A 19,531-nucleotide genomic window follows, 5' to 3' on the forward strand; every position below is an offset into this window, starting at 1 on the left:
GGTTTTCTGCCAGGTTATTTTAGCCGTGGCCACGTTACTTTCCAGGCTTCCCAGGTGGCGCTAGTGGTAAAGAACTTGCCTGCCAATGCGAGAGATGCAGGCTCTGTCCCTGGGTCTGGACGATTCCCTGGAGGAGGGCATGGCAACCCACTCCAGTGTTCTTGCCTGGAGAATCCCACGTCAGAGAAGCCTCGTGGCTACAGTCCATGGGGTCACAGTGAGTCAGACACAACTGAAGCGACTTAGCACATACACATGTTACTTTTCAGGACTTCAAGCTAGGTTACCATTTTTCTAACAAGCCCACCTTCTTTCTACTCTACCTATCATGTTCCATACAAGAAAGATAAAGCAAATTATTAAAACTTCCTTTAGCAAACCACAAGGGTCAAGCTTTAAAGGCTTTAAAGCAAAAATTCTACCTTTTAAAAAGCCAGTCTTGAATGAGAACCTTACCCTCAGACCCCTTTCCACCCTGAGAGGGAATTTCAAAGTTGCCAAACACTTTACAGAGCCCAGAATTTCAAGAGAGTCACCTGGGCACTTGGGGTCTTTGTTCCTGCAGTATATAAAGATGTTCAAGTCATCTGTACAATGTCCACCACTGTCTATTTATTCCAGAACCCTAGACCGACAGCCTTTCTCTGAGTTAATATTCAGAAAGAATACAAATGCCACATTTCTCTAGCCCTTGGTGGCAATTTTCCTACATATGTATATTTACACTCCTCATGGCTCATGGCTGCTCTCAGAATACAGACCTTTGTTTGGTCTTGAAAACCCAAGGGACCCACCCACGCTGAAGGATGACCATACCAAGAACCCATCAGGCCTGCAAACCACTGTTTTGTAACCCTGCTCCCCAGTGGGAAGCCCTCAAGCCAGCTTCACAAACACCAAACGCAGGAAAAGGAAGTTCTTGACAAGCGCCTGAACGCATGCAATGAGACAGCGATCTCTATTTATGCAAGGGGCACTTCCATACGACAAATTCACATTCCTGAACATTTTCTCTTCACGGAGACACGTTTCACTTCCAAAAGAAAAACCTGAGATCCAGCCCCCGAGGCTTACCTGACTCCTCTCTTTGTCCACTTTCTTAAAACATTTATTCAAGGACAAATTGTGTCTCACTGAGTTTTTCCACCCAGTAGGTGCGTTTGCAAAATACGGAAAGTGTTCCAAGATCCAGTTGTAGATATCCTTGACGGGCAGGCGCTTGGTGGGCGAGTCCTCGATGGCCATGAATATGAGGCAGCTGAAGGAGTAGGGGGGCTTGCAGTTGGGGTTCTGCCTGGCGTCGTACGGCACGTCGGAGTGGGCGGGCGACGGCGGCGGGTCGTCGTCCGGGTCCTGGACCGGGCTGACGCTGCGCAGGACCGAGTCCCCGAAGCTCTTCAGCAGGTTCTTGCTCTCGTGCAGCCAGTTCAGGTTGGTCAGCTCCTCATCTTCCATGGCCCCCTCCTCTAGTCGGATGTCGGGCAGGGGGAAGTCGAGGTCATCGTCTTCCTGGAGGGCCTTGGAGAAACCGCTGCCCCGGTAACACTGACTCAGCCCGCTGGAGACGCTAATTCCTGAGCTTTCCGGCTTCTTGCTGGGAGGCATGACTGGACCCATTTACGTGAAGGCTCCTGAAACACACGACACAGAGAAGATGAGGGGGGACCCCGACGGCAGAGAGGCAGCCGCGGCCTCCCGCCCCGCCGCCTCGGTGGGCTCGCTGCCCCTCGGAGACGCCCCGTCGCCGGCCCGCCAGGAGCAGCAGGAGCCGCCGGGCCCACGCACGGGGACCCGAAGGCCTGCAAGGGCAAGACAAGGGCAAGACCCGGAGCGTTCGCAGCGCCCTTCAGGGGCTCCTGCCTCACGAGAAGAGAAGAGAGGGACGCGAGGAGGAGATTGGGAGTCTACCACACCTAGCGGATGAACTGCAAGGCTGTCCGGCGGGAGCGCTCAGTGGCCCACTGTAGAAGCTACAGGTTCCATCCCTGGTCAGGGAACTAAGATCCCTCAAGCTCTGTGGCAGGGCCAAAAAAATAAACAACCCGCCTGTATAACAGCACAGGGGAACAGTATGCCATATCCTGTGATGAACCGGAACGGAAAGGAAAGTTAAAACCAATATATATTACGTATAAAATCACTTTGCTGTACACCAGAAACTAACACAACACTGTAAATCAACTGTACTGCAATAATTAAAAAAGGGAGGGGGGGGATTCCACAAGGCCGTCTTCCTGATCCATGAAGCCTCTCACCGTGACCCTAGGAAAATCAGTCATTTCCTGTTTGCCTCTATTTACCTGCTTCACATGAAAATGTACAAGATTCTTTCGAGCCTCACAATAAACACCACAAAATAAGTGTGGCCACAACCCAGGTCACTTCGGGTGACGGGTCTTACTATTTACCTTTCTCAAGAAAAAAAGAAAAAAGACCCGCTGTTTCAGGTTAAGTTCAGCTGTTCCGTGTGAAGACCATCACAACTGCCTAGGAATTAAAACTGGCTATGGTGAGAACCACTTTGCTGCTGCTGCTAAGTCGCTTCAGTTGTGTCCGACTCTGTGCGACCCCAGAGATGGCAGCCCAGCAGGCTCCCCCGTCCCTGGGATTCTCCAGGCAAGAACACTGGAGTGGGTTGCCATTTCCTTCTCCAATGCATGAAAGTGAAAAGTGAAAGTGAAGTCACTCAGTTGTGTCCAACTCTTAGCGACCCCATGGACTGCAGCCTACCAGGCTTCTCCATCCATGGGATTTTCCAGGCAAGAGGACTGGAGTGGGGTGCCCTTGCCTTCTCCGGAGAACCACTTTAGTAGTGTTTTATTTGACTTTTTTTTTCCAATGCAAGTCATGACCTAAAACTGCAACTTTAATAACATTTGGCAAGTCTAAAGAGTGATGCCAAATTATTCTGTGGATTCAAAGTGGAGGAGGAGGCACAGTTAATTTCATTGGGACACTACACTCTGAACAAAAAAGTGAGCACTGTCAGACACCACGCAAATAAAGAGGAATGTGAACAAGGAGCCATCAGCTGAAATTAAAATCAGTGCAAAAAGTCAGGAGAGCAGCCAGGAGCTTCAAGAAAGAAGGCATATCCAACAAAAACTGCTAAGGAATTCTATTCTGCTTCTCCCTCAATTTTATCAACAGCCTAGCACAGGGGGTAAAATATCTGAGGAGGAAAGACAATAGGGGGAGACAGGTCCACATTCAGGTGACCCCAGCAGCTACAAAGCACGTGCATCCCTCGAGCACATAATGAGAGACAGAAAGAGCAGGAAGGTCAGGAGAGAGGTCTCCCGCGCTCCCACAGCATGCTGGGCGTAAGAAGGGTGTGTTTTATCCTCCACCCCAGCCCTGGGCTTCCCTGGTGGCTCAGACAGTAAAGAATCCACCTGCAATGTGGGAGACCTGGGTTCAGTCCCCTGGAGGAGGGCATGGCAACCCACTCCAGTATTCCTGCCTGGAGAACCTCATGGACAGAGGAGCCTGGTGGGCTACAGTCCACGGGGTCTCGAAAGAGTCAGACACGACTGAGCACGGCTACCCCCGAGTAACATCATGCAGGCTATTTAGAAAAACAGAAAAAGAAAAAAATGAACACAGCAAAAGCAAAGATGGGATCATTCCATGGCTCCAAAAGTTCACTGACACCACGCCTAAAATAACTGCCACTTCAGCTGGGGAAGCTCTAGGAAACATATGTGGGGCACTGGGGCACTGGATACCCAAAGGCACCTGAGAGCTGGTGGCGCCACCCCCACCCCTGGGAGACGCAGGCTGAGGGGAGGCCAAGGTGGACAGACAGCCTGCAGACAGAAGGCCTGGGCGGGGCTGGGGAGCTGCCCTGAAACGTCCAACTGTTAGAAGAGAAAGAATTTTCACAGGCACCAAAGTCCCATGGAAGCAGGTAGTTCAGATACCGCGGGTTCAGCCACAGGTAATATGTTTTTCATCAAATAGGGAGGCTACTCTGAGTAATACAGGATACCTATTAAAGAATAATCTAGTGTTTTCAATTTGGAGGTAAGACAGAGACCAGCCTGATACTGCTTTTACCGTCTTTGTAAACAAATCAAGGCTAAGCTTGTCCTCTCAAAGTTTTCACAGGACTCCCCTCATCAAATAACCTAATTTTCTGAAAACAAGGAATATCCACACAGTCGAGTACAAAAGCGGAGGGAAAAAAAAAAAAAAAAAAACGACCCAGCCGCTGAAGTCAACTTTAGCTCCACAGGAAAAAAGTTTTACGTCTCCTGAGCTACCAAACAGGAAAATTATATCATGGCTGACAGTAAAGTAATTTAATTGCACTGTTGCTATGACAACATGCTGCTCTTTCTTTTTAATTTGCTTACTTGTCGGTAGCTTCCCAAACGAACTAACATGCTATTCTCCATGTTTTCTTTTGTTTTAAACAAACACTACCAGCAATACGGTTTTCTTAGGAAAGCGGCGCTGCCCAGAAGAGAGGGTTCAGGGGCTCAGCACCCCTGGATCGCTCGCAGGCTTTGTGTTCTGGTGCCCCCGATGCCGGCCAGCTGTTAAGTGCACCACCATAAATCCACATTTTACAGCGACCGCATCAAGAGCTGCTGACCGCTACCGTTCCCAGAAACCACACTGAGGAGTTTTCCATTATGATCTCTAACGACATAATTCGCCAAATCTTTTTTTTCCTACTATTCTTTAGAAGCCGGGGGGTGGGGGTGGGGGGGAGGGGGGGGGGGATCCAGATCATGTGTCTGCAGTTCAGCAAACATTTTCCATCGGCTGCCAGTAAGGCTGCTCGCCGGATCCGCAGATGTCCACCACTGACCTCCTTACAACTTTTCGGTTAGCTATTGGCTACGTTCCGCACACGCACACCTTCCTGCTTGTTTGTGCCTTGCTGGGTTTCGTTATCCTTTTTTATTTTTTCCTTTTTTTCATGGAGAAAATGCAGCAGAAAAGCTCATTCCTTGCCCACTGCCAGAGGGCTGCAAATAACTGACAAAGGCAAGAGTGGCCCAGCTCAGAACAGATGGTCAATGAGAACTTTAAAAAGTTGAGAAATCACCCCCGCCCCCCCCCCAAACGGAGCAGGGCAGTGGCGAGTTTGGGGTGTTGGGGTGGGGGGAGCGGTACCCCGCTCCGCGCACGCGCACACGCGCTCTGCTCCCTCGCCGACGGTCCATGTCAAAAACATTTCCAGGGGACCTGCAGGCGCGGCGATTGGCGGCGGCCCGCGTCCATCAGCGGCGTTGCCGGGCGACGGGGAAACCGCTCCTCGCCCCGCCGGCCCGGCCCTCCGGAGCCCGCATGCCTTCACTGCCGGTCAGACGGCACCAGCCTTTTATCGGCCGCCCCGGGCCCGAGAAACACATCGGGGGAAGCCTCCGTACCCCAACTCCTCCGGGGCCCAAGGGGGGCTTCAGAGAGGAACCGGGGTGACCAGGACTCGGGCCTCGGGAGACTCTGCCGGTGCCAAGCTTGCACAGTCTGGGGGCCGGGGCGGGGGAGAATCTTTGTTAGGAGCCCGTCTCTCTTCTGGGATCTCCCCTTGATCAGCACCCCCAGCCCCAGCCGGGGCCCCGGGGGTCCCGCCGACACCCCCAAGTCCGTCCCTTCGTTTGGGAAGTCGGGGCACCGGGGAAAACAGCCCGCACGTCGGGGCCAGGAGCCTCTTCGCACTGGGCAACTTCCCCGGGGCTCCGGGGCTCCCGTGTCCCCCGCCGGGCCGGGCCCCCCTAACCCCGGGGCCCTCGCCCCCGGGGACTGCGCAGCCCCCGGGTCGGCCACCTCCGGGACGGCCCCCCGAGCGGAGCGCGGGCGCGCGCCCCGAGCCGACCCGACCCCGCGCGGGCGCGGACTCACCTGGCCGGAGCGGGGCGCGGGGGTGCGGGGGCGCCGCGGCCCTTCAGCGGGAACCCACAAACTTTGGCGGGCGCGCGGCGGGCATGGCTTGGGAGCCCGGCCGAGGGCGCGCGGGCGCGGCGCTGAGAGCGCAGGGCGGCGGGCGGCGGGGGGCGGCCGCGGGCGCGGGCGGCAGGGGCGCGGGGGTCGCGGCGCGGCATGGGACCTGCGGCCTCCGCCGGGCGCGCCGCGCGTCCTCCCGCCGGCCCGCCGCTCTCCCCGCCCCGTCCCGCCTCCCGCTCGCCTCCGCCGCGGCGAGAAATTGTTTCCACTGCAAACAAAAAAAGGCGACACATGACCAGGCGGGAGGCGGGGGGAGCGGAGGGGAGGGCCGCGCGCAGGGGCGGAGGGAGCGGGAGAGACAGAAAACGTGGGCCGGGCCGCCGGCGGCCGGAGGCGCCGGTCGCGGACCCGCCGGGGCGGCCCCTGCCCGGTCCCCGGGCGCACGGCCGGCCGGGCCCCCGCACCCCCGGCGCTGCCCCGGCGCGCACGGAGCCCGGGCCGCGCGCACGGGCTGCCCGCGGGCCCGCGGGGTGGAGGCGGCCGGCGCGGCGGGCTCTGCGACCCCGAGCAGCCGCGACCGTGGGCGGCGGGGCTGGCGGGGCGCGCGGCCTGTCCCTTCCCTGCGCTCTGGCCACGCGGGCGGGCGGGCGCTGCGCCTCTGGCAACGTGTCGCCGGAACGCTCCTACCCCATCCGCGCGCCTTACATGGCTCGAAAGTAAAAATAAAAAGAATTACGATGCGGGCGAGGCTTGCGAGGGGGAGACGAGATTCCACTGCTCCCCAACTCCGGCGCCCTGGCGGGACTCCCGGGGCCGCCCCGGCCCTCCTCCAGCGGCCGCCCCGTGCCCCCGAGAGGAAGGGCACAAAGGCACCGCCGCCTCCCGCCCAGGGGGCTGCCCCTGGGGGCTGCCCGCCGGCGTCCGGCTGCCCGGGGAGGGAGGGTGGCCATTCCAGGTTACAGAGCCGGAGGCCCGTTCTCAGGGCCAAACCTTGGGGCCTCCGGCGCGTTGTGCCCAACTCCCTGGCCGCCTTCTGAGCCTCCAGCGAAAACAGGGCTCCGGTCCTCCACGTTTAGAGCGCTCGAGAGTCGCACCGACAAATGGCAGGGCCGCCACTCCGAGTCTTCAGGCGCCTCCGAAGGCGGACCACCCGCCTGCTGCAGCCGCACCAAGCAGCTGCCTTTGGAGGGACTGAAAGGGGAGTCCCACAGGTCACCCTAGTGGTGACATAAATAAAAATAGGGCTGCACCCCGCCTCCCACCGCCCCCTCCCACCCCCTGAAACCAAATCAGTAGATTGCTCTACAGAAGGAAACAACAGTCGCTGCGGCCACCTCTCCCCCGCTACCTGAACCAGAGGCCAAGCCCTTTTGAGCGCTTCGAAAACTGCAGAAAAACCAGTGAGAAGGCCCTCCAGCTTGCAGTACCTTGTAACTTAGCCAAAGTGGGGGGGGGGGGGGGGGGGGGGGCGGGTAGGAATCCCACGGGTTGCTGAAACGTTTTAATTTCCAAAGACTAAGGAAACTCCAATCCATCTGAGGAGTCATTCCCCTTCTCAAAGTTACAAGATGGTGGGTGGTTAAGTTTTCAGCAGGACACTCACCAGCAGGCCTTACTGCTTAGCCGTGGGAAGGCAAATCCCACCCACCTGGGAGGTGATTCAGCCTTGAAGGCTCGGGGCAGCGGAGGTCACCCGGCCCCACCCATTTAATTACCGAGCGCTTGGTCTACCCCAAGTCACTAAGCAAAAGGCATGTGGCAAGAGGGGCGAACTAGGTGTATCCCAAGTCCTGAGCGCGAGATTCTAAAGGTCAGAGGCGGCGACAGAAACAGGACAGGAGCTCCGTCTGGTCCGCGAACCTCCATCCGCCTGTTAGTCGGGGCTGGTGAGGCCCTGGTCCAGACCCGGGCTGGCTTCTGCTCAGTCCGGTCACTCAGTCGTGCCCGACTCTCTGCGACCCCGTGGACGGCAGCCCGCCAGGCCTCCCTGTCAGTCACCGACTCCCGTGCTGGCTTGGAGAGGAAGAAATAACCGTGCTGGGTGCCCCCATTCCACGCCAGTCCCCATGGCACTCGCACTGGGGCCGGGCGTCTCTGCGGGAAGCAGGGGCGGCAGGCGTTCCCAGCCCGCGCCCTCCCTTCCTGCTCAGCGCTCAGAAGGAAGGGCCGTGAGCACGTGGCTATTGCACAAGGGCTGTGTCTGAACCAGCCACCCGACGAGAACCAAAACTTAGAGTCGCAGCGAGCTCTGGGCCAGGAGCAGCCCTGAGCAGCGGGTGGAGCCCGGGAGGGCTTCCTTCCCCGAGCTCGCCTCTTTCCCTTGGCGGCTTCTGGTTTCTTCCATTCTCCAACTTGTTTCCTCATCTCTCTCTCCCCTTGCCGGTGAGAGAGGCGTGAGAAGGTGTGACGCCTGCAGAGGGAGGGGCGGGTGTGCCAGGTGGCCCGTCTGTCTGAAGGGGGCACCCAGACGTTTGCGAAAGCTGGCGGGAGGCGGAAAGGGGTCTCCCCATCTTGTCACCCCAGAGACCCCTGGCTCTGGGACCTGCTCCCGGACGAAGGGGGTCAGGAGCCAGATTTCCTTAGGCACCACCTCATTCTCGTTCCCTTTGTGAACTTTTGGGAAACACTCTTGAGCCTGAGAAGTCTCAGAGAGACAGGTGGAACTGTTTAAAGCACTGTTTTACAAACAGAATCCTCTGTGTGCGCTGGAACTCCCTTTGGGCACCACCTGGTCCTGGACTGGGGAGATGGGACCCTCCCACGGCCCCACCTGGGCTAAGTGCACTAGGATCCGGGAACAGGACGGGCTGCCAGCCCAGGCAGGCCCCAGTCCTCGTGGGACCCCAGGTTCCTCCTCTGCGGAGAGGAACGCCCCCCACCCCCTTGGTGCTCTGTGCACCTTCTTCTCCAGCAAGGTCCTCTGCCCTGGACCAGTGAGGTCCCTCCCCCATCCTGGGTTATTCAGCCAACCTGATTACTTATGTAAAGCCCCGTGATCCCGCCTGAGGCCGGAACAACGGAATAAATGCAGTGGGAGCGGGCTGCTCCTGAGAAGACCTGCGTGCGTGCTGCATCACTCAATCATATCCAACTCTCTGAGACCCCGTGGACTATAGCCCACCAGGCCCCTCTGTCGCGGGACTCTCCAGGCAGGAATCCTGGACTGGGTGGCCATGCCCGCCTCCAGGGAGTCTTCCTGGGCCAGGGATCAAACCGGCATCCCCCGCGTCTCCTGCATTGGCAGGTGGGCTCCTTACCACTAGTGCCACCTGGGAAGCCCCGAAGAAATGTCCCCTGAGGGACATCCAAGTATGAGCAGCAATCTGAGGCAGGTGTGGAAAGAGGGTCTTCTCAACAAGATCCTTCAAACTGACCAGGGAAAAGGGAACCCAAGTGGGAGGCTGAGTCAGCTCCGGCCGCAAAGCTGGCTGTGGGAAACCGGAGCGTCCTTGGACGGTTCCCTCCGGCTCCTTGCCTCTGAGACCTTACTGTCTTCCCGGCTTCGCTCTATATGTCTGATCCCCTCTCCTCCCTGAAGGCCGGCCTCCTCGGCTCACCTAGGATCACACACGGCTGCCAGCACCAAGGGCAAAGGACCTGAGTGCCAGCACCCACTGCCTTCGACCGCGTCTGCCTTCCACCACACCGTTCAGATTTCCAGGGCAAGAATCTGACTGGCTTGGCCTGATTGGTGTCACTCTGCCCTTCGCCCCATCCCTTGCCAACAGCGGAGGCAGAGGGTTTGGTAGAACCACCTGGACGACAGGACGCAGGAGGGGAGGGCAGTTGGCTGTGGAAGGAGACTGTCTAATGAACACAGGCCCCTGTTTGACTCGCAGAAATGGGGAAGGGACGTTCTAGACCTGAGCTTCTCGGGTAGGAATGCCTGGGGAGCCACACCAGTGGGTCGGAATCTCCTGGGACAGACACAGCCGTGTGCATTTTGAGAAAGCACTGCAGCACAAACTGCTTTTAAAGCCAGGAGAAATGAAAGGCACACGTACATTCCTCACCAGTGACTCGAGGGTATCAGAATAAGCATTCATTCCCTGAACAAACACACTGAGTGCCCACTGAGTGTGTGGCATAGTTAAGTGCCAGGGATACAAAGTCTGTCCCTTACAGAACAGGCATATTAGTGGGTAAGCACGGAAACATCCCATCACAAAACTCCTTGAATGCGAAGGCGAGCCATTTATGTGCCAAAATCAGAGGGCAAGAACTCACTGAGTATCTTTGAATCCAGAAGTTGCTCTGTCAGGAATATGCATTAAAAAGAACAGCTTGCCTCCAGTAGGTGAATAAGCCCTAGAGCCCTCATACAGGGCACGATGATTACAGACAACAGAGCTGTATTATAAGCATTAGACCCGCTAAGTGACTAGATCTTAATTATTCCCAACACTAGAACAAATGATCATTATGTGACACAATAGAGGGATTAGCTAACACTATAATGGTGATCATGCTTCAGTATAAACGGACCAAATGAGTATGCTGCACACCTTAGATCCACACGTGTTACAGGTCAAATATCCTTCGATTTTAAACAAGAAGAATAGGGATCATGGATCCAAGATAGGACTGGGGAAAAGAAAGAGAGAAATGGAAGACCAAAAGCACAGAGTAGTCGTCTTAGTGGCTCAGTCGTGTCCCACTGTCTCTGACCCTGTGGACTGTAGCGCGCCAGGCTCCTCTGTCCATGGGATTCTCCAGGCAAGAATTCTGGAGTAGGTTGCCATTCCCTTCTCCAGGGGATCTTCCCAATCCAGGGATCGCACCCAGGTTTTGTGCACTGCAGGCATTCTTTACCATCTGAGCTACAGGGAAGTCCACAGTAATCCATACAAAAGGCTTCCCAGGTGGTGCTAGTGGTAAATAACCTACCTGCCAATGCACGAGGTGTAAGAGAAGAGATTCCGGTTCAATCCCTGGGTCAGGAAGATCCCTTGGAAGAAGGCATAGCAACCCACTCCAGTATTCTTGCCTGTAGAATCCTATGGTCAGAGGCGCTTGGCGGGCTACAATCCATAGGGTCACATGGAGTTGGACACGACTGATTGACTGAGCACAATCCATACAGGACAGAATAAAGATTATCTTTTTTAATGTTTCTTAATAACAAAAAAAATGTTAAAAAATTAAAACAGTAGTTTCCTCTGAGTGTTAAGAGTTAAGGGGTAATTTTTGTTTGGGGCTTCCTTCCTACTTGTCTGTATTTTCCAGTTTTTCTACAATAAGCACCTAACACATTTACAATGTTTTAATGAAAATCACTGCAGATGGTGATTGCAGCAATGAAATTAAAAGACGCTTACTCCTTGGAAGGAAAGTTATGACCAACCTAGATAGCATATTCAAAAGCAGAGACATTACTTTGCCAACAAAGGCCCGTCTAGTCAAGGCTATGGTTTTTCCTGTGGTCATGTATGTATGTGAGAGTTGGACTGTGAAGAAAGCTGAGCGCCGAAGAATTGATGCTTTTGAACTGTGGTGTTGGAGAAGACTCTTGAGAGTCCCTTGGACTGCAGGGAGATCCAACCAGTGCATTCCGAAGGAGATCAGCCCTGGGATTTCTTTGGAAGGAATGATGCTAAAGCTGAAACTCCAGTACTTTGGCCACCTCATGCGAAGAGTTGACTCATTGGAAAAGACTCTGATGCTGGGAGGGATTGGGGGCAGGAGGAGAAGGGGACGACAGAGGATGAGATGGTTGGATGGTATCACCGACTCGATGGATGTGAGTTTGAGTGAACTCCAGGAGTTGGTGATGGACAGGGAGGCCTGGCATGATGCAATTCATGGAGTTGCAAAGAGTCAGACACGACTGAGCGACTGAACTGAACTGAATTGAACTGAATGATAAAGAGGGGTCCCATTAGACCCATGGTTCTCAAACCTGAATGTGCAACAAAATTACTTATAGGGCCATGAGTGGAGGTGATGGAATTCCAGTTGAGCTATTTCAAATCCTGAAAGATGATGCTGAAAGTGCTGCACTCAATATGCCAGCAAATTTGGAAAACTCAGCAGTGGCCACAGGACTAGAAAAGGTCAGTTTTCATTCCAATCCCAAAGAAAGACAATGCCAAAGAATGCTCCAACTACCACACAATTGCACTCATCTCACACGCTAGTAAAGTAATGCCCAAAATTCTCCAAGCCAGGCTTCAGCAATACATGAACCGTGAACTTCCAGATGTTCAAGCTGGTTTTACAAAAGGCAGAGGAACCAGAGATCAAATTGCCAACATCCACTGGATCATGGAAAAAGCAAGAGAGTTCCAGAAAAACATCTATTTCTGCTTTATTGACTATGCCAAAGCGTTTGACTGTGTGGATCACAATAAACTGTGGACAATTCTGAAAGAGATGGGAATACCAGACCACCTGACCTGCCTCTTGAGAAACCTGTATGCAGGTCAGGAAGCAGCAGTTAGAACTGGACATGGAACAACAGACTGGTTCCAAATCGGGAAAGGAGTATGTCAAGGCTGTATATTGTCACCCTGCTTATTTAACTTATATGCAGAGTACATCATGAGAAATGCTGGGCTGGATGAAGCACAAGCCGGAATCAAGATTGCAGGGAGAAATATTAATAACCTCAGATATGCAGATAACACCACACTTATGGCAGAAAGTGAAGAGGAACTAAAAAGCCTCTTGATGAAAGTGAAAGTGGAGAGTGAAAAAGTTGGCTTAAAGCTCAACATTCAGAAAACGAAGATCATGGCATCTGGTCCCATCACTTCATGGGAAATAGATGGGGAAACAGTGGAAACAGTGTCAGACTTTATTTTTGGGGGCTCCAAAATCACTGCAGATGGTGACTGCAGCCATGAAATTAAAAGATGCTTACTCCTTGGAAGGAAAGTTATGACCAACCTAGACAGCATATTCAAAAGCAGAGACACGACTTTGCCAACAAAGGTCCATCTAGTCAAGGCTATGGTTTTTCCTGTGGTCGTGTATGGATGTGAGAGTTGGACTGTGAAGAAGGCTGAGCACTGAAGAATTGATGCCTTTGAACTGTGGTGTTGGAGAAGACTCTTGAGAGTCCCTTGGACTGCAAGGAAATCCAACCAGTCCATTCTAAAGGAGATCAGTCCTGGGTGTTCTTTGGAAGGAATGATGCTAAAGCTGAAGCTCCAGTACTTGGCCACTTCATGAGAAGAGTTGACACACTGGAAAAGACTCTGATGCTGGGAAGGATTGGGGGCAGGAGGAGAAGGGGACGACAGAGGATGAGATGGCTGGATGACATCACCGACTCAATGGACGTGAGTTTGGGTGAACTCCAGGAGTTGGTGATGGACAGGGAGGCCTGGTGTGCTGCAATTCATGGGGTTGCAAAGAGTCGGACACGACTGAGCGACTGAACTGAACTGAAACTCAGCATGCTGGCCCACAGCCCCAGAGTTTCAGATTCAGTGTATCTGAGCTGGGGCCTGAGAATTCTCATCTCTCACAAGCTCCCACGTGCTGCTGGTCCAAGGACCACACTTTGGAAACCACTAAATTAGAGAACAGTCAAGGAGTCTGGAAAAAAATGAATGCAGGAGAGGCTTCAAAGGAAGAACCAAGTGAATCCATCAAATGACTGAATATGATAGGAGAAGGAGAGATTACGGTCAGAGATAGCTCCTTAATCATGGGTTAACTAGTCTCTTTGAGTTAGCATGTAAGAATGCCATCTGCAACAGTCTAATAGTTCCTCACTTCCTTCCCTCCTGTGCAGAAGGAAGAGATACCCAGGACCACAGCTGGAAGACTTTCCATCTCTGGGTAAGTGTCGAAGGCTCGATCAAGCATTCTCTGGGCTTCCCGGTCATCCCCTCTTGGGGTTTTCCTCTTGTGCGTTCTTGGTGTTTATATGACAGATACTGAAGAGTGGAGCCTAGAAAAAGGCTCATTAGATTTTCTCCGGTAGGGATGAGAGTCAGGAGGCTTATCTGAGGAGGGCCAGGAGGCTGTGGAGTAAGGGGAACTATGGCTGACCTCGGACAGGGACATTCCATCAGCGCAGGTGCCAGAGCCGAGCACACCAAGTCACCCGCGAGGGGCAACAGGAAAACACTGAACCTGTCAGCTCCTCTGCAATCAGGAACAAAAGTGTGCTCTGATGATCCAGAATCCAGATGTCGTCAACTCATTCAGTCAGAAAGTATTTATTCATAAGCATCTAGCTACACTGTGCCCAGTACTGTATGGAGGACACTGGGAGGTGCTTGCCCTCAAGGATGGGGAAGTCTAGGGATTTTCCTGCTGGTCCAGTGCTAAGACGCCATGCTCCTGACTCAGGGGGCACAAGTTCAATCCCTGGTCGGGGAACTAGATCCCATGAGCCTCAGTTGAGAGTCCACGTGCCACAGCTAAGACCCTGTGCAGTTGAATCAATACATATTGGGGGAAAAAAAGATGGGGAAGATTCAGTGAGCATTTTTGAAGCAACCACAAACACAAGCAGAGCCTGATACCTGGACTAAGGCTGATGTGGCTTAGTGGCCTGGGACGACGCTTGTATCTCACTCACCACGTACCAGCTGGTAACCTTAATCATGGTACGGTACTTCTTTTTCTCCACCTGCTTTCCTCATCTTAAAATAGTGTGTGGGGGGAGGGGGCTGGGGCGGGGGCAATGGAGGACACACACAAGACCCACTTCGTAGGGTTGTGACGAAGATCAAATGGGTGGGTGTTCATAAAATACATACAACAGTGAGCGCCCGGCACCTACAGCTAGTTTTGTTAAGTAAATAAATCAAAAGGAAAATATTGACACATTTGAGTACAAAACAATTCAAACTTTGTATGTAGGACCAGAGGTCATGAATCAAGTTCAAAGACAAAAAGATTAAAAAACACAACCATTTGTCATACATAGGAAAAAAGGTTAATATTTTAAATCTATAACTCTTTACAGCTCAATGAGAAAATTAGCACCCTGATGAGAAAAGGGACAAATTCACAAAAGGAGAAACATAAATGGAAATATACCCATGCAAAGATACACAACTTCAGTTAAAAAAAAAAATCACAGAAATGCCAATTCAAGCAATTGTGAGAGCTCATTTCATCTATCAGATTGGCACAGACTTAAAAAGAATAAGCATACCAATGTCAGTAGGGGCGTCAGAGGGACATGACCTTGTATAACTGTTTCAGAGGGCCGTCTGATGAGCTGAATGAAAATGTAAGCGAGCATGGCCACTGACTCAGTTTCCAGCTCCTAGGAATGTATCCTAAGGAGATACCCAAACAAGACAGGAAACTTCCCTACCAGACTGCCTACCCGCACGAGATAATAAGTACCAGGACAGCCAGATTCGTGCCTATTTTATTCAGCAGCGTACTCAAGCACTTACTCCAGCGCCTGACACACGGAAGCCACTCAGGCAACACGTATTGACTGAGAGCACTGAAATACACAACAGCGTTTTCCGGAGAATTTTGTTAGGACGTTGTTAGGACCGAGTTGTGGAAACTTGGAAGCTGCCAAAAAAGAGTCTAGAGGTATTGGAGGTATGCTGTTAAATTACACAGGCCACACTCACCCCTGTTCCCTTTGTTCCCTTCTTTCTGCATTTTCCAGTCGTTTTAAGCAAAGCTTTCCCTTTTCTGAATCACTTGCACATTCTTATACACTGTATGTGTGAAACCATTTGCAAACATTTCATAATGTAAGAGTTTGGGGGAAAATAGATACATTGGCAAAGCTTTTCACCAAATTGAAGCATTTTGTGATCTTTTCAATCAGAAGGGACAAAATTATCCCTTTCTGAAAAGGCTGGTGCTCCCAGCAAATAAAAGAATTGCTAAGTATAACAAATATTATACCCTGCGTAATGGGGTCTGTTGTCTGGCTGGGGGAAAGCTTTCAATTTATTGGTTTTGGGTATCAAACATTTTCCACAAACTCTTACATAGGTTCAAAGGCGAGGGAAAATGCTCTTGAATTAAGAATTTACTCTGTTTCCAGATGGATGGTCTATAACAACTTATGCTTCTATGAGACCAAATGTGGTTACATCTTTTTTAAAGGTGTTTTTCAAATCCGATAGAAAAATCTGTGCTGAGCTGAGGCACTCGGCGTGGCCAGAACTACTTCCGCTTCTCCACAAATATTCCCTGCAGTCAGAAGTGTGTCCTAGAAGAGGCTGCCCCTCTGAGCACCTGGATTCCATTTAGCTACAGTCAACTCTCGGTATTCAGTTAAACACTGAATTAGCAAATACTGCACCACTGCTCCTAGAGGAGATCTAAGGTTAGGTTCCTGCGAGCCACTGGTCACCACCTGCTCTTTAACTGATCCGAATGTTATCTTATTTTCTCTGATTGCACTCAAAGATACCTTATGTAATATAAATACATATTTATATATATGCTGATTCAGGAGCATTGATCTCACAGCTACCAGCACCAGAACTCATGTCTAAACAAAGCTTATCAAACACAAGAAAAGCCAGTCTTTTGTCCAGATGGCAATCGGCCCCCTAGCACTTACAAGCACAAAACAGGACTACAGCACGTGAGCCGGTACCATTCCAAACCGCAAAGCCACCAACACAAAGCACACACACAAAGGTCACACTAAAGAGACATTTCAAAGGACACTTGTCTGCAGTAGGAAAGCGGACACAAAAAAGGGGAGCGTTGCTTTGCTCCGTCTCAGCTGGGAATGTGTGTGCTGGATGACTCGAATTTGTTGCCGCTCTGCACATGTCCACGGAAGACCACGAAAGCATCACAAGTATTGATTTTGTGATAACAGATAAATTTTAGCAAGTTCTTCAAGAACCTCTTAGGGGTCAAGGATGTGGAGGGCCGGAGCAGTGGGGTGCAAGAAAACTTGTGACCAGAAGGGGGAAGGAAAAAGGGAACTTTTAAAGTGAATGAAAAAGGACAAAGTTGCAAAAAGACAAAGTTCAGCGTGTATGTCATAATCAGTATGGTACGGTGTACCTTTATAATAGAAAAAAAATCATCTAGCTGCTGAGTGTCAGACTGTCACGTGCCTTGAGAGGCAAGGACCTTGTCTTTTACTTCTCTTCTGCTCACAGCATGTGGCATTAGTGGTAATCAAAAATATCAATCACTTAGGGGAAAAACTGCTCTTTTCTTATCCCTCTCTTAAACTGGTATCTATTTACTATGTCGTTTAGTCACTAAGTCATGACCAACTCTTTGGGACCCCATGAACTATAGCCCACCAGGCTCCTCTGTCCATGGGATTCTCCAGGCAAGAATACTGGAGTGGGTTGCCATTTCTTTCTCCAGGGCATCTTCCCGACCCGGGGATCGAACCCACGCCTCCTGCACTGGCAGGTGGCTTCTTTACCACTGAGCCACCTGGGCTAAGTCGCTTCAGTCGTGTCCGACTCTGTGCGACCCCATAGACGACAGCCCACCAGGCTCCCCCGTCCCTGGGATTCTCCAGGCAAGAACACTGGAGTGGGTTGCCATTTCCTTCTCTAATGCATGAAAGTGAAAAGTGAAAGCAAAGTTGCTCAGTCGTGTCCGACCCTCAGTGACCCCATGGACTGCAGCCTTCCAGGCTCCTGCATCCATGGGATTTTCCAGGCAAGAGTACTGGAGTGGGGAGCCGCCTGGGAAGCCCATCTAATAACTGTACAGATTAGTAAAAGAAAAGTAGCATCATCGACCCTTTTCTCCACCGGCATTTTTAAGAGCATTTATTGTTTTCCTCTCTGCCGCAAGCACATCAAGCACCTCACTCTCGTGGTTTTCGGTGACTGGGTCTGCCAAAGTCCTAACCATGCCAAGAAATAACTTCTCTTAGTTTACTTTTTCAGAGGGATGTGAAAGAAAACAATCGATTCTTCTGCCTTGAGATTGTCTTTTTAAAACAAAGTACCACAGAAGCTCCAAATCTGGGGAACTCTCTGGACTCTCTGGAGAACACTACATAGAGTAAAACGATTACCAGCATATTTCCCCGCTGGACAAAGTTCTTTGACAAAGAGAAGCAACTTACTCAGTTTATTATGACAGCCAGCCCTGAAGTCTCTTCTCTACTGGGTAGCGTAGTTCACCAGCACTTTCAGTTTTGAAAGCCCTCCTCCTTCCAAAAATAGCATCTCTTGTGCCTTTGATATTATGATTCAGATGCAAACAAAACGTGCCCATAAAGTGTGAGGCATGAGTGCATGTGCACGTCCCATCCCGTGCGGGGGGCAGGGAGAGGCTGAGGAGGAAGCAGTCAAATGGATTGCTGTCTTTCTGCGGGTGCACACCTCATTTCTCTATACTCAAAGACATGTGACTCTGATTGGCTCCAAGGATTTGGCCCCTGGACAACCAGGCGTCCTTTTCTACACTGACATTTCTTCCACAGAGGAGCCCTGAGCAGCCTTCCTCCGTGCCCACCCAGTGCTAGGCCAGCTGGCTAACAGTGTGGCTCCTGGAAGAGGGTGCTGCCCACACCGATGACGGCAGCCATGGGTGCCCGTTGCTTGTAGCTAACGTCAGGGGGCCTCAGCACGGGGGTCCAGGCAGTTGGCTGAGACTTCCCATGCAAGCATCCATGCCCCAGGAGTGCCAGCAGAGGTGATTGAGGGCCAAGGTGGGCATGCCACAGAGCCCTGGACTTTCAGATGGAGTCCAGTCCCAGAGCGTGCATGTCAGAGCTCTCTGGAGGCTCCCCCAGCCAAGGTCAAAAGGAGGGATGAACATCATGACATCAGTTCCAAAGAAACTCCACCTGCTCTTGACATGCTCAGGCTCATCCTCCCTACGTACCAGCCTCCCCGCCACCACCACAAGTCTCCAAGGCCACGGTGAGGAGGCAACTGCAACCATTCGACTTTCTCTTAATGACCTAGAACTGGGAGGACGTAGAGCTGGGGAAGAAGCAATGGCCATTCCCAATGATATGGCTGGGCTCCTGAAAGGTCATCTGGTCGACCTCTTTGTAGGAAAAACATGATTCTTTGGCCTTGATAATCCGGCCAGGCAGGTTTGCTGGAATAAGTTTCTTCAACCACACACACCCACAGCACATGGATGTTGAGGACTTGAATGATGAAAACCTACTCCGACACAGCCTCCTCCCCTCCAAACTCCGGTGACATCTCCCGGCCTGCAGCACCTGCTCCCGTGTGACAGCCCAGCTCAGCCGTCCAGCGAGGACTCCAGAGCTCATTGCTGTTGGAGAATCTGAGTATCAACAGGAGCACAAAGGGAATCATACACGGGAATTGCTAGGGAGGGAAAAGCTCACTGCATCTACTGCATTCTCTCTGGCAGACACAACTGAAAGATTTTTTTTTTAATCCCCAAAAAACTCATTTAAACTGGGGGTGCAAAAGGCATCTGAAACGTGAGTGTCTCCGGTGCAGGGAGAAAAGAGGAAGGTTTCAAGGAAACACAAAAGCAACACCGACCTGAGCGGGGAGCAGACTGCCCGACAACAAGGCAGCCAACTGCCAACTGTCATTTTGCTCGGCGGCTGAACAGAAGGCTCGAGTAATGACAACCACAAAACTCATTTAAAGTCTGAAAAGGTGACTAATGAGCTCATTCATGCTGCCTATAAATTATTCACTACAACACTGATCCCACTCAAGACAAACAGTAAAGTAAACTTTAAACACGGACACCGCTGGCCTCC

The 19,531-nt window shown here is 52.1% G+C and overlaps 1 protein-coding gene across 13 annotated transcripts in view; it reads right to left on the bottom strand.

Moving 5' to 3' along the window:
* The window catches only part of FOXN3 (forkhead box N3), a 443,834-nt gene that overhangs the window by 252,537 nt on the left and 171,766 nt on the right, over positions 1–19,531 (bottom strand). For 10 of the 13 annotated variants that reach the window (XM_055538862.1, XM_055538871.1, XM_055538859.1 and 7 more), the window contains one exon: positions 1,075–1,631. In XM_055538862.1, the coding sequence (XP_055394837.1) occupies positions 1,075–1,617 (543 nt within the window). In that variant the 5' untranslated portion in view covers positions 1,618–1,631. Of the gene's footprint in view, positions 1–1,074; positions 1,632–5,856; positions 6,005–6,888; positions 7,050–19,531 lie in introns of those variants that run through there. The other 3 variants (XM_055538870.1, XM_055538869.1, XM_055538868.1) reach the window with 3 other exon arrangements.

Source organism: Bubalus kerabau, chromosome 10 (assembly GCF_029407905.1).
Source record: "Bubalus kerabau isolate K-KA32 ecotype Philippines breed swamp buffalo chromosome 10, PCC_UOA_SB_1v2, whole genome shotgun sequence".
In the NCBI taxonomy this organism is placed as follows: Eukaryota; Metazoa; Chordata; class Mammalia; order Artiodactyla; family Bovidae; genus Bubalus; species Bubalus kerabau.